Genomic DNA, 15,285 nt, shown 5'->3' with positions numbered 1-15,285 from the left:
GAAATAACCGTGAAATATCATCAAATTAAGTAGAAAACATGCAAAAACCGGCAATCAAGGTTTTGCGCGCAAACTGTCTATTTGTAACGAAATGTTTGCCCAAAATTTCCTACCACTTGCAGCTGAAGAACGTTTTATCTTCGATCACATCAGGAAGACGCTGCAAATTTGGATTTTCCATGCACATAATCTCAGTTCAAAAACTTCGCTCCCTGTCAAGCTGCATTCCTTTCTTCCCCCGAATGTCTACTCAACTTCCAGTTTCATTGAACTTGCTAGTTGTAGCAGCGAGAAGATTAGTCTGTTCCCGCACATCAAGGGAAACAATGGGGTCATTTGTGTTCAGTCATGAATGAATTTTGTTTATCATCATGTGATTTTCAGCATGTGTTTGTGTATGTGCAGTAGTGATTATTTTATTTGTTGGACAGCTAGGATATCCTTTAAATACATGCAATGAATAAATCACTTGAGATATGCAATTTAGAAATGAAGTGATTTTGTGTTGATGTTTTCTTTCTGGTTGGACAGCTAAGTACTTGTGTATGTGTACAGTATATAAAAATGAAGTAGTTTATCCATTTATAGCTATTTTGTATGTTGTTGCCTCTCATAATGAAAAAGTGTGTGCCAATTTTTTTTTCCACTGCTGGTATATACCGCTGAGATAACATTTTATTTACCGCTCTCCTCAGTTTTTATTTACCATAATTTTTTTCAATCTTCACAAAGCACTGCAGGGGAACAACTACAAAGTGACGTCCGCACCACAGATCTCTACCCAGAACACTGACGCGCCACGTGTTTATTAATAAAGGATGGCCTATTACTATGTGGGAACCTCGTTGTCCTAGCACTGACATCTGGTGGTGATTCCGAGAACTTTTCAAACCACCCTCGTATAACTGTAAATAGAAATGGAGAACCCATTATTTATTTTTTTAGGATCCTTAAACCTGTTGTCAGCAACCAAATCTGTCATAATTTTTAATATTAATAAGATATGTTTTCAGAAGGTACATCCTGATATATTATATTATATATATATATTTGTAGCTGCTGCGTTTGAATGTGGAAAATGTGTTGGAGGCACAAGTGAGCAGGTCAGTCAGAAAAACTATGCTGGACAGTGCTGGACTGAAAACATACTTTATCCTTTGGCAAATATGAAAATTTGTATTCCAAAGGAGCAACAATTTGTCATGTTTTGCGATGGTTCATCATATTCAGGAGTTTACATAAATCAGTCAGTACATTATGCATTACATATTTCACTGCACAGTGTCTTGTTCTTTGCTATTGAAAAATATAAACAGCACAGCACATGCTTTCTTATTACAAGTTGTAAAACTTCATAAATGAAGTTTAAAAGAACAAACCAATGTTTCATACTACATATTTAGCCAGATTGAATTGTTGATTGATTATTTATGCCACTTCAGTGGCTGAGTGGATTTAGGGTTGGACTCAAAATCTTGCCACTGTAGGTTCCATTTCAAGCCCAAGCCAGGACATGGGTGTTTCTTTGTCAGTGTCCCTTCATCAATTTTATCCATTCATCATTCATCTTCATCATTAAAATTAGCCAAAACTATCAGAAAAGCGATGTAATGGGTTGTAATCATGTTTGTTTTTTTTCAAATTTATTTGAGGCGAAAGAAAACTACAACAAATTAATCAATAATATATTCTCCATTGTTGTTTACAACTTCCTCCCATTGGTCAATAAGTTTTTCGATGCCTTGGCGATAGAAACCTCCTGGTGTTGACGTAAAGAATTTGTCCAACCAAGCCCTCAATTCCACATCATTATTGAACAATACACCGTGCAAAGCAAATTATTAATCATAACACTATTCATTACATAGTACTTCATTGAGTACTTTTTTCCTTTGTTGCGCATCAACAATTTTGTTTTTAATGTTTTGTTTACATTATATCATATTTGCTTTAACATTGGTAAACCTTTATATATATATATTTATTTTGACCCAGGTTCCGATTGTGTAATTTTTATATCAACTTGATGCACACTTGTATTTTGTATGAATTGAATTTTTTTCACATCTATAAGTACATATAGAACAATTTTTTCTGCTTACCTACTGCTTTTGTCGGGCAGAATTATTTTTTCCATCTCATTCCTGTTAATAATGATTTGTGTGTGTGTGTGTGTGTGTGTTTGTGTTTGTGTTTGTTTGTTTGTTTGTTTGTTTATATTGCGTAGTAGTTGTGGTGTGTGTATGTTTATATTGTGTTATAGTTGTGATGTGTTTGTGTGTGTCTTGTGTAGTAGTTATGCTGTCTGATGTGTTTGTGTTCGTCTTGTGTAGTAATTGTGCTGTCTAATATGTTTGTGTTTGTCTTGTGTAGTAGTTCCTCCATTCATATTGGGGGTTAGGCGTAGAGCTGACAACTCTGCACTGTAAAAAGACATGTCAAGAAACAGAAATATAAGGCCATGGATGTTCCCAAGGTAAAATATTTCGGAGGTAAAATAGTCCCCCGTTCGGATCTCCGGGTGGGGACTACTTTGGGAGGTCCCTGGACTAAGGATAAGATCTTCATTAGGAATAAGGATATTAAATTAGGCACCTGGAATGTTCTGAGCCTTTACCGGCCTGGGGCATTTCAGTGTACAGTTAATGAGATAGTGAAGTATAAATTAGATGTAGTAGCTGTCCAGGAAGTTAGGTGGCCAGGAGAAGGGAATTGTAAAACTAAAAATTATACTTTTTTCTATGGTGGTACTGAAAATCATAATTTTGGAACAGGCTTTTTCATAAATAATAGAATTATCTCGGCTCTTAAAACAGTAGAATTTATTAATGATAGGATATCATATGCAGTTTTACAGGGTAGGTGGTGTAAAATTATTTTAATAAACATGCATGCACCAACGGAAGATAAAGATGATAATAATAAAGATGATTTTTATACAGAGTTAGAACAGGTCTTTGATAAATTTTCTCAGTATGATATGAAAATTCTGTTAGGTGACTGTAATGCACAGATTGGCAAAGAAGAGACATTTAAACCCACGATTGGTAAAGAAAGTCTTCATGAATTAAGTAATGATAATGGTATAAGATTGATTACTTTTGCAACCTCAAAGAATTTAATTGTGAAAAGTACCACTTTTAAACATAAAGATATCCATAAATATACCTGGTCTTCTCCAGATGGTAAAACTCATAATCAGATAGATCATATTCTCATTGATAAGAGAAGGCATACTAGTATAATTGACGTTCGTACACATAGAGGTGCTGACTGTGCCAGTGACCATTATTTAGTAATTGCTAAATTAAGAGAAAGACTCTCAGTGATAAATCATAAGCAACAAAATCTAAAAGTTATAAAATTTGATACAGGAAAGTTTGTTGATGAAAGAATTAAGAAAGATTACCAAATTAAACTGTCAAATAGATTTGATGTTTTGCAGGATTTAAATGATGATGAAAATATAAATGAAACAGACGTAAATAAGAATTGGGAGCACATACGTAATGCAATAGAATCAGCAGCTAAAGAAAGTATAGGATACCATAAACCAAGAAAAAGTAAGCCGTGGTTTGATAATGAATGTCATAATCTAATAGAAATAAGAAATCAGGCTAGACTTAGATGGTTAAATAACTCGGATGATACAAATCTAAGCAATTATAATAGAATAAAGCGAGAAGTTAACCGCACGTTTAGAAGTAAAAAAAGAGATTACTTGAAAAGCAAAATTGACGAAATTGAAACAAACAGCAAAAATAAAAATATCAGAGATTTATATAAAGGTGTAAATGAATTTAGAAAGGGGTGGCAACCTAAAGTAAACTTGATAAAAGATAAAGACGGTGATTTTCTAGCTGACCCATGCGATATTCTAAATAGATGGAAGAACTACTTTAATGACCTTTTAAATGTCCATGTAGGAGATAAATCAGAAGTAAATGAAGTCCACACAGCAGAACCTTTAGTTCCAGAACCTAACTTGACGGAAGTTAAAGATGCTATTAAAAGGCTAAAGAATAACAAAGCACCTGGCATTGATTTAATACCAGCTGAGTTAATTAAATATGGTGGAAATTCATTAATATGTCAAATTCATAAATTAATTTGTTTAATATGGAATAAAGAAGAAATCCCTCAACAGTGGAAAGAATCCATAATTGTTCCTGTGTTTAAAAAAGGTGATAAAATGAACTGCAATAATTACCATGGAATTTCTCTACTCTCAACAACATACAAAATATTGTCTAACATTATTTTAACAAGACTAACCCCATATGCTAATGAAATTATAGGTGATTATCAATGTGGATTTAAACGTAACAGATCAACTACAGATCAAATTTTTCACATCAGACAGACACTTGAAAAAAAGTGGGAATATAATCAAAATGTCCATCAGCTATTCATTGATTTCAAAAAAGCATATGATTCGGTCAAAAGAGATAAATTATATAATATATTAGTAGAGTTTGGAATACCTAAGAAGCTGGTTAGTATGATAAAAATATGCACCAGTGAAACAGAAAGTAAAATTCGTGTGGGTAATAATATGTCTGACAAATTTACAATTCATGATGGGTTAAAACAAGGAGATGCATTATCTCCATTGCTCTTTAATTTTGCCTTAGAATATGCTGTAAGGAAGGTAAAAGAAACTAAAGGACTAAAATTAAATGGTATGACTCAGTTGTTAGCATATGCAGATGATGTAGACTTACTGGGGGATGATGTGAATACAATTAAGAATAATGCTAAAATATTTTTCAAAACTGCTAAAGAGATAGGTTTGGAAGTTAACAAAGAGAAAACTAAATATATGCTTACAGGCCGAAACCAAGTGTTAGGTAATAATCAAAATCTAATTATTGATAACAACTCATTTGAACCAGTTTCCAAATTCAAATACTTAGGAGTAATATTAACAAATGAAAATTATATTAAAGAGGAAATAAAAAGTAGGCTTAATTCAGGAAATGCATGTTACTTCTCTCTTCATAAACTTTTGTCTTCTCGTTTAATATCTAAGAAACTAAAAGTTAAAATATACAAAACAGTAATTTTGCCTGTAGTATTATATGGGTGTGAAACTTGGTCCCTTACATTGAAAGAGGAACATAAATTGAGAGTATTTGAAAATAAAATCCTTAGGAAAATCTTTGGACCTAAAAGGGATGAGGAGACAGGTGAGTGGAGAAGGTTACATAATTTAGAACTACATAATTTGTACTCATGTCCAGATATTATTAGAATAATTAAATCAAGAAGACTTAGGTGGGCAGGACATGTGGCACGAATGGGAGAGGAAAGAGGAGTTTACAGGATTCTTGTTGGGAAACCTGATGGTAAGAGACCTGTAGGAAGGCCAAGACGAAGATGGAGGGACAACGTTGAGATGGACCTAAAGGAAATCGGTAGGGATGGAAAAGAGTATATACGTAGAACTTGCTCAAGATAGGAACAGATGGAAGGCCTGTGTTGCTGCAGCCATGAACCTTCGGGTTTAAGAAGGCTAGAGAGTGAGTGAGTGTATAAATTTGTCTCCCTAATTATAAGTCATAATTTGAAAACAACATTCGTCTTCTAGCCTACATGATCTGTGTTTGATAAATGTTTCAGTGTAGTTGATTATGAAGTCTCTCTCGAACTAAGTTTTCATATTCATGAAGGAAAGTCATGCAGAATCAATGTCTAATTTGCTGCAGCAATAATTCACACACACAATCATTCCAAATCCTATATAAAACCTAGTCTAATCTTACATTAAATTTTGTTTGTATTAGAAAATTTGTTATTTAGCATTGCTTTTCTGCCATTCCTTTCTTGGCTAATCTTGACAATAAAGATGAGTGATTAGATCAACTGACAAGGGACATTTACAAAGAACACCAATGCCCCACTCTCTGTCACTCTCTTTCTCTCTCTCTCTCCTCTCTCCCCTTCTTCTCTTTCTTTCCCTCTTTTCTCTCTCTCTTTCTCTCTCTCTCCTTTCCTTTTCTCTTCCCCTTTCTGAAGAGAAGAGGGAGAAAGAGAGGAAAGAGAGAGAAGAGAAAGAGAGAAGAGAAAGAGAGAGAAGAGAAAGAGAGAGAAGAGAAAGAGAGAAGAGGAGGGAGACACTGAAGAGGAGGGAGACAGAGAGAGAGCAATAGAAGAGAAAGAGAGAAAGAAAGAAAGAAGGTAAGATCTCTTTTTTTTCTCTTCCTATTTTTATTTCTTTTTCCTTCTCTTCTCTCCCTGCCTCTCTAAAGAAGGAGAGAGAGAGAGAGAGAGAGAGAGAGAGAGAGAGAGAGGAAAGAGAAGAAAAGAGGAGGGAAGGACTCCCCTCTCTCCCTCCCCCCGCTGGGATTCAAAGGGACTTCAGTATCAAAACTGACAGTCAGACACCAAGCTGGCTACATTCTAATTTGACCAATCACAACAATCAATGAACTGAAATGTCATTAACAGCCAGTAATCACAATAACTAATTAACACATTGAACCCTAAAGTAATACCCGTCCAGTATACCATAGATGATTTTGCCATATTACACTATTTAATTAGAAGATAAGTAATCGACTTCTCCATATGAAATTACTGTATAATGTATTATTTCACACAGCTATACAACAACAATAATACTTATTAAAGGTGAAACTTACCTGCCTTATAAATGTTATTGGCTGTTGTCCCGTTGCATGGCAATCTCCAATATTAGCTCTAATGACTTCTTTGAAAGGTTTCTTCACACCCTTTGAAACAAAAAAACAACAATTAATTCAGAAAGATAAACTGAGTAGTATGATGTATTATGCATGATTTAATAATAATAATAATTTAACTATTTTTTTATCCATTTATGTTCCTTCTGGATTATGGATTTGACACATTACATTCACAAAAATCACATAATTTCCAGTGAGATTTCAAAAATACTAGCTGAAACTGAATTAATTTTTGAGCAAATTATGGTCACTTTAACAGAGTTACTTTTTAAGAACAGGGTGTTTGCAATATCTTAAAAACAAAATTCCCTGACCTCTCCACGTTTTCCAGACCAGATTATTAGGACAATTAATGTACGAGGCATATTTTTAAAGTATGTTCCATTTTGCAATTAGGCCGCTGTAGCGCTGCACTCGCCGTTTCGCACATGCGCGCTGGGCTTGCCACAGACGGCAGTACGCAACAGTTCGCAGGAGTAGACAGTTGTTCAGGTGTGGTTACAATGCCTCAGATGATTCAAAGTCCCGCGGAGGGTGAACTATAGAGCCACCACAAGGAAAAAAACTGCACGAAACGTTTCCGCGCAGCTTTCTCCTTCCGTTCAGCTCAGGCCATAAGAAAGGATGGTCTACTCTCCCCCTCCCCTCCTCGCGGGAGTACGGTGCACAGGAGTCGCGGGTCTGCGCAGGTTTTTTTCCTTGTGGTTCCACTATACACACTGTCATTAGTTTTCTAAGTGCAAGAGACGTGAAAGCTGCCGAAATCCATTGGCAGATTGCAGAAGTGTATGGAGACAACGCTATGAGCGATAGCATGGTAAGAAGATAGGTGAGGGCACGAACTTGCACGACGAGGGACGAAGTGGGCGAGCGTCCGTCATTAACGACGACCTGGTGCAGAACGTTGATGAAAAAGTGCGCGAAAACGGACGCTTTACGAGCTCATCTTTATCTATCACTTGTTCCAGTGACTATCACTTGTTCCTGCACTTAAAGAAACACCTTGCTGGTCAGCGCTTTAACGAAGATGACGACGTGAAAACGGCCGTGCAGCAGTGGTTATCACATCAGGCGGCCGATTTCTATGAAAATGGCATTCAGAAGCTGGTCATACGATACGATAAGTGCCTTAATGTAGGTGGCAATTATGTTGAAAAGTAGATGTAGGCCCAGGCTTTCATGTAAAAATAAAATAATTACAACATGAGTCCTTGTGTTTATGTAATATCAAAACGGAACATACTTTAAAAATATGCCTGGTATTTTCCACATTCAGTGAATTTTTGCCTGCCTATTTGCGCAGTTTTTAGTTCCTATAAATCCGGATTCTACTTGTGAGAAACATTATTGTGTCTAAAGAATTTGGAAGTCAACTAACTGACACCGAAGCTACAGCTTAAAGTTGGATATGAATCTCTATTAGATTCCTTTGTGAATCAAACCTAGGATCCATCGACTACGTGACTACAATGGGCTATCAAGGAGGTCCAATGGTTCGGTCAGGGATGCTTAGTACTGAAATGAATCCCAGAGTTACTTAGCCACCTAGGTGGCTGAAAGCATTGATCAAGATCTCGCCACGAAAGTGCCAAGGTTCAATTCCAGTCTTCGTCATGGGAGTCCTTTGTGTAATCATCCGTTTACCAATTCCATTTTGTAGATATTCATCCTAATTGTCGTGATTACAATAGGTCGAAAAGCGACAAAGAATACAAGTACTCAGCCAGGAATCTGGGACCCCTTCTTCGCAAGATGACAGAGTTAACTACTAAGCTGTCGAAAAAGAACAATTCGCCACGGTGCCCCAAACGTGCGATCTCGCTGTCAGAGGTTTTTGGTTTGAATCTCGCTTTGTGGGATTTCTTCATGAACTTCGCCTAATCATCTAACATCATTATCATCATCGCAAATAGCCTAAATGAGAAGAAAACCGACGAAAAATACACTGATGATCTTTTACGAGCCCTTTTGATATCAAAACAAACTTCTAAAATTCACTTGATGCCAGACAAACTATGAACCAAAGATTCCAAGTACGAACCCTGGTCTGGATTTTTTCCTTTGTACCTAGCCAAGCACAAATGACAAGTGACAAATGCAAATGACGATGCTAGGAACGAAATAAATTAATTTCATTTTACATATTTCCATATTTATGTAAACTGCAGTATCTGTGCCATATCTATGGGTTTCATTGCGTAATGCAGATATATTTGTGATTAAAAAGAAGCAAAATATAATTTCTCAAAAATTCGATAATATACATCTAATCGTGGTAGGCCTGTCACCATACATTTCATCAGCTCATGATTCGTCGTCATTGTCGTGATTAACCAAAAAGAGGTAGAAAAGCAATGTACAAGGGGTGGTCATAAAGTTCGTATTATCAACGACAGCAAAGATGTTGCACAAAAATTCTCTAGCACGTGAAACGTTGTGATTATTAGGTTTCCAGAGGTGCTAAAAAAGCTTCCCCCGGTGAAATAACACCTTGTCTACAGGGACAATGTGCCACATATGACACAGTGGTAAAGTGGGTTAGACGCAGTAAATATGGACAAACAAGTCTCGAAGAAGAACCACGAAGTGGTCGGTCGTCGCTCAGTGAGGAATGAAGCATTGTGGCGCAAGTTGAAGAGCGGCACACCACTATTGATGCGATCGTGTTGTGCAGGAAGTCCATATTAGTCACGGGTTCCTTTGCAACATTATCCATAATTTCTTGCATACGACAAAGGGTCACCGCCCGATGGGCTGAGACATTGCTCGCGCCCATGCAAAAACAGCAGAGACAGAACTCGGAGAGGGAAATGTGGATACTGTACCAGACAGAAACGGACAATTTCTTTGAACGACTCGAAAGCAATGGACAATTTCTTTGAACGACTCGAAAGCAATGGACAATTTCTTTGAACGACTCGAAAGCAATGATTAAACAGTGCAACCACACAGTCACCGCCACCAAACAAGGCAAAAATACAGCCGTCATCTGGGAAAGTGGTCCTCACTGTTTTCTGCGACATCCACGATGTGCTCATGATTAATTATGCCCACAGAAGCAAAATAATCACCGGGAGATATTTCCGGGACGTCCTCACTAATTCACGATTGGTTATCAGAGAGAGCTGTCGCAGAATGCTGAGGAAAGAGGTCCGGCTCCTTGTAGAAATGCCCCTGCACATTCTGCCAATGAGACAGTGACACTTCGGGTCGTGAATTTCTTCTGCATCCACCTTACTCGCCGATCTGGAACAGCGATTTTTTTCCTCTTTCCCCGACTGAACACCTCACTTCGGAGTCGGCGTTTCCGGGACAATGCGTATGTGACATCCGAGGTGAGTGGGGTGTCTCTTCGGCATCCGATGGCGTTTTGGTAACGTCGAATCAAGGGGTGCCGGGTTCGATGCCCGATGGGAGCCACAGAGCAGTTCGGATCCGCCCTTAAACTGTAAGTCCAATCCCGAGTAGCCTTCTTTCGTATGAAGTAGACTTGGAAGAAAGACAAACTCCCAAATAGCTGATTTCCACCACAAGATCACCGGCAAGCGATCCATCTCTGGGAGAAATGTGTCTGTCGCCTTATATGGTGCATATGAGGAGGACTAAGTACACCACAAACGCTCGTACCCGTAGCTCTCTTCCGTCTTGGTAATAATACGAACTTTATGACTGCCCCTCGTGTAACATAACTGAAATAGAATGGGGAAAAATCACTTGAGCAAGTCAATGTCAAGGTATTAACGGTGCCGAGTTGACCTTCACCATCACGAGGCCTGGGGCGAAATATTCCGATCACGTGAACTCGCATAGCGATTATGTTTGTCTTGTTCTTTCTGTCTGCCCTTACCGCATCTCAGGCAGTTGTTTCGCCAGATCCAGTCTCTTGTTGAGTCAAACATATTACGTAACTTCACGAATGTATTCCTCGTAGAACGCGAGCTCTTCCAGTTGGCAACACCCTGCACGACCCTACTGGCATAGAAGCATTTTCTTCGGTCAATAGCGTCGCCAGACAATTTTGTAACGGGGAAAGGGGGGGGGGGCTAGGGCTTGATATAATATTGAAAAATATAAATAATAATATGATTAAATAATTAATTTAAAAAATTGGGTACATCGGCACATATGGCCATTTTTGTTTGTTCGCTTGTGTCTTAAGTCCACTTTATGCATAGATAGGCTAATCGGGACTGGATCTAGAGTTTAAAGAAAGATCCGAACCACTGTGCCTCCACCACCACCAGGTATCGAACCCGGGACCCCTTGATTACAAGGTAACAACATTACTACTGCGCCATCGGAGTGGGGAGGCCCTACACGGCCAGTTTGCACCTTCAATATATACGAGGAACAATCGTCTTATCTAAAACCTTTACCTTAGTGGTAAAAAGAGGGTTGTAAAGATGATCGATTGATTTGCTTTATTTTACTTCTATTTTTGTGCCACCTTTGGCTAGTTTGCAGAGATGGGGATGAGTGGTAACATGATGAAATTGATGAATGGGCACTCACAAACATCCATGCCCCCCTGGCGTCGTAGCGCGATGAGCTAATTATTCCGCCACGGGGTGGTGGTAAAGAGCCCCTTGAGAAAGGTTAACAGTGCAAAGTTTTAAAGGGACCTGCACAGGACGTACGCAACACATTAAAAATGTGTAAAGAAAGACTAAAAACTTCCTCAGAAACGGTGTAAGAGGCCAGTTCTTAAAAAGCACAAAACGTCTGTTATAACACTGTCATCATTGGTAAGCTTGTAAGACAGTAAAATCGACACATTCAATAAGAATATGCTGAACTTAAAATGATATTACAGACACGACACATCGGAAGGTTCAGTCCTTGCGGCAAATGACCTTGAGCGAGATGGCTGTGTCCAATTCGAAGTCAAATTAAAATGTCCTCTTCTCGACGGAAGGGGCGGTACGACGAACGCCATGCAACGCCTTGATAACACGAAGCTTGTTCTCAGTTACATCATACCACTCTTCCTGCCACGTGTCAAGAAGAGAGCAAAGAAACACATTCATTCTACAGGTCCCTGGCTGGCAGAAGGTGGACGAGAACATCGCCGTTTGCATCGGCAGACTTGGCGGCAACACTGGCTGTTTCGTTCGCCTTCGTGCCCAGTTGACTAGGAACCCAACAGAAGAGAAAGTCAGCTCTGGCAAATAAGGACACGAGTCATCTAATAACTCACTATTGTACACTGATTGCCAAAATAAATATAATAAACATCTCACATGAACAATAGCTCCAAATCCGAGTATAAGAAAGTTGTTATATATCTTTTTAGCATTAAAAAGAAATATTTTCTTTCCTTCGCAACCGAGAACCGATAGTTGCTTTCGTTGTCAATGACAAATCATCCACGTGGAACTCACACAAGTAATAAATGGCCGTCTAGTATCTAATTTACGTGATTTTACTAAATTTGCAACATGTTCAAATATTTAGTACGTCCTGCACCTCAGATTTATTCTTTATTCAAATATTAAATGCATGTATTTTCTGAAACCGACTTTAAAATGTTTGCTGTTCAGTGTTGGACAATTGGCAACATCACAGGTACACTAGCGACATGTCTGGATTTGCCACGTTGCCAAACGTATTTCTTTGACCCAAGATCAGGATTTGATTCAAGATCGACAAATCGACAGTTAGCTTTATACAACATGATAGAAGCTTGAACTTAGTTCATTCCCGGATCGTAGGTCAAATCTGATCTCCAGATAGTGATGTTTATACAACCGGCCCACAGACGTTCACATCAACGATCAAGCCTCGGCAAAGTCGAGCTCCGCCCCCTGACGCTCCAGTCAAATATTCTTTCCACCTGATCGTGACGTGCGAGCTGGGGAGGGGTCTCTCTTATTGCACAACACTTTTGCAACCTTGCGTTCTGACGTCACTAGAGAGAGAGAGAGAGAGAGACAGACAGATTTTATTTTTAGGCTAGGGTTGTCAGACGTCCCGTATATACGGGATTGTCCCCTTTTTTAAAGAAACGTCCCGGTATCCCGGAAAATATTCTCGGGACGCCCATTTGTCCCGTATTTAGCTAAAGAAATAGAATTTAAATGTTATTCTATGTTAATAAAACCATGTTTATACATTTTAAAATGAAGAATAAAACTCCAATATAAGGAAAATAAACAAAATAATGTTCACGAAGAATCATTTTGTTTTCATGATGTAGAGGTTGTGTTCCTTCATGTACGTAAAATTTACGTGGCACTAGTTACACTGTAATATTGGAACACGGTACTGTTCTAGGTTAACAATGCTTTAAATAGCAATTGAATTTGTAAGTTATAAAAAATTAATTTAACTATATCCAGCGGCCCCGGCGCCCACCCAGCGTCGAATAACATGGGTACCTGGGGGAAACCCTGGGGGGTAAAGGCGGTCAGGGCCGTGATGCTGATCACTTCACCTCCACTCACGACCGGATCAAGAAAGTGTGGGGCGTTACCCCCATACCCCCCTATACGCCTTCACGGCGTGGTGCTATGCACAGGGGAGCACTTTACCTTTTTTTTTACCATGTTTATATACCGGTAATCTGTATGTCCCGTTTTCTTTATTTTAGAAATATGGCAACCCTATTTTAGGCTAAATGCCTAAGTTGTTAGTTTTAGTTGTCTTAGCATGAATAATAAATATCCAGTGCAGTGTATTTATGCTAATATAACCAAACCTAGGCATTCCTCTCTGACGTCAGAAAACAAGGTTGCAGAAGTGTTGTGAAATAAGGGAGACCCTGCGACGGAGCGTGATCGAAGCAAACCTTGACCGGACCGCTAGGTGTGAATGCTTCTACGAATGCTATTTAAAAATCCTTCAACAATATTTGACCGTACCGTGAGCGGAGGGTGATCTGAGCATAGGGTGACCAGACGTCCTCTTTTATCCGGACATGTCCTCCTCTTTAGGTATCTGTCCGGCGTCCGGGCGGATTTTTTAGAAATCGGTAAATGTCCTCCTTTTTTGGAAAGAGTATGGCATCGACCATAACAATTGTGCTGCATAGAGAATGCTGCCACACACAACAATCATCATATATCACTTGGGGTGCGTTAAGTATTCGAACAATGTCCACGTAGCATCTGGGAGGTGAACACGATGACTTTACCGGCTGAGTCATTAGTAGGGTGCGGATTTATAGGCACTAAAAACCTCTCAAATAGGCACCAAAATGATAAAAGTAGGCACTTAAAAAAGCAGTATATACTAAAAAATGCACGAAAATAGGCACCCTAAAATTTATAAAAAACATTAAAATGGGCAATGATTGAGTTAGTGCTTTAAGTCCACTTTATGCACAGTAAGGCTAATGAATGTGAACTTATTTCAATTTTCTTCTTACAATATACAGTTATACTGTATTAGCACTTCAGTTTATACATAAAAGTGCGCTAATGATTCACAAACTATTAATACTCTTTTGATCGCAATTCACATTTGTGGGGAATAGTCAGTTAAAGTAATTCTCACAAAAAGAGTTTGTGCTTACGACTGTGCGGATTTGAACAAACGATGAAAAAACAATTTGCATCATTGTGACAAAAAAATTTAAACAGTGTTCCAATTGTGACCCTCAAATCTGCCGAATACCAGATAACATAAACAAAGCTTTCTCCAATGTAGGGAAAGCCAAAGGCACGTAGTAAAATCCTGAAGTATGCAAAAATTGCAGAATATCAATTTTTTGGCACGATTAAGCGAAATAGGCACTAACCCTCAGAATAGGCATTTATAGGCACTATAAAAATGTATTTTCGGACTACAAACACCATGAAACGAACTTTAAACATTAAAGCCTATGTTTTACTACAAAGAAATGAAATAGGCAAAATTTCACACCCTAGTCATTAGTATTATTCTAACTCGTTGCTTCGCCCTTTGAGACTGCAGGAACGCACGGAGTCTGTAAAAGTAAAGTGCTCCCCTGTGCTTTACACCAGCCATGAAGGCGTATAAGGGGGGGTGGAGTTAGGGACCCACACTTCCTTGATCACGGTCGGAGGTGGGGGTGATGTGATCAGCACCAAGCCCCTGGCCGCCTTTACCCCCCCCCCTTCCCCCCGAGTCTCATCCAGGTATATACTTAATACGACGCTGGGTGAGCGTCGGAGCGGCTTGAACCGGTAGAAAAAAATCCCGGATCTCCCCCGCCAAGGATCGAACCTCCCTCTCGCATGGTAGTCAGACACCCTAACGACTGACTCTGTGCAGTTCCTTTTCGATTGATTTATTTGGTTTATTTTACTTTGCTTTTATGCCACTTTTGGCTAATCGCGAAGATGAGGATGAGCGATGATATGACGATTTTGATGGACACTCACAAAGAACACCGATACCAGGTCCGGGATTAGAATCCGGTACCCCTGGCGTTGTGGCGCGGCGTGCTAACCACTCCGCCACGGAGATCGGCTAGTTCCTTTTCGAGCTATACATAGGCGATATAGAAACGCGTAGTGAGAATTTTGATTAATAAGTAATATTAACTTTCATGAAATAACGAAGCGAAAGTGTAAATTCAACAATGATCTTGCAAGAAAATATCCGGCTTTTAAAA

At 38.8% G+C, this 15,285-nt stretch overlaps 1 protein-coding gene across 1 annotated transcript in view; it reads right to left on the bottom strand.

The window, feature by feature from the left end:
• The window catches only part of LOC146004934 (alanine aminotransferase 1), a 109,660-nt gene that overhangs the window by 44,864 nt on the left and 49,511 nt on the right, over positions 1-15,285 (bottom strand). The window contains exon 2 of the mRNA XM_083143986.1: positions 6,645-6,734. Within this exon, the coding sequence (XP_083000112.1) occupies positions 6,645-6,734 (90 nt within the window). The remainder of the gene's footprint in view (positions 1-6,644; positions 6,735-15,285) is intronic.

Source organism: Lepisma saccharinum, chromosome 22 (genome assembly GCF_977018435.1).
Source record: "Lepisma saccharinum chromosome 22, izLepSacc3.1, whole genome shotgun sequence".
Classification (NCBI taxonomy): Eukaryota; Metazoa; Arthropoda; class Insecta; order Zygentoma; family Lepismatidae; genus Lepisma; species Lepisma saccharinum.
The sequence above is the reverse complement of the archived record's forward strand: the minus strand, read 5'-3'. Positions and strand labels throughout refer to the sequence as shown.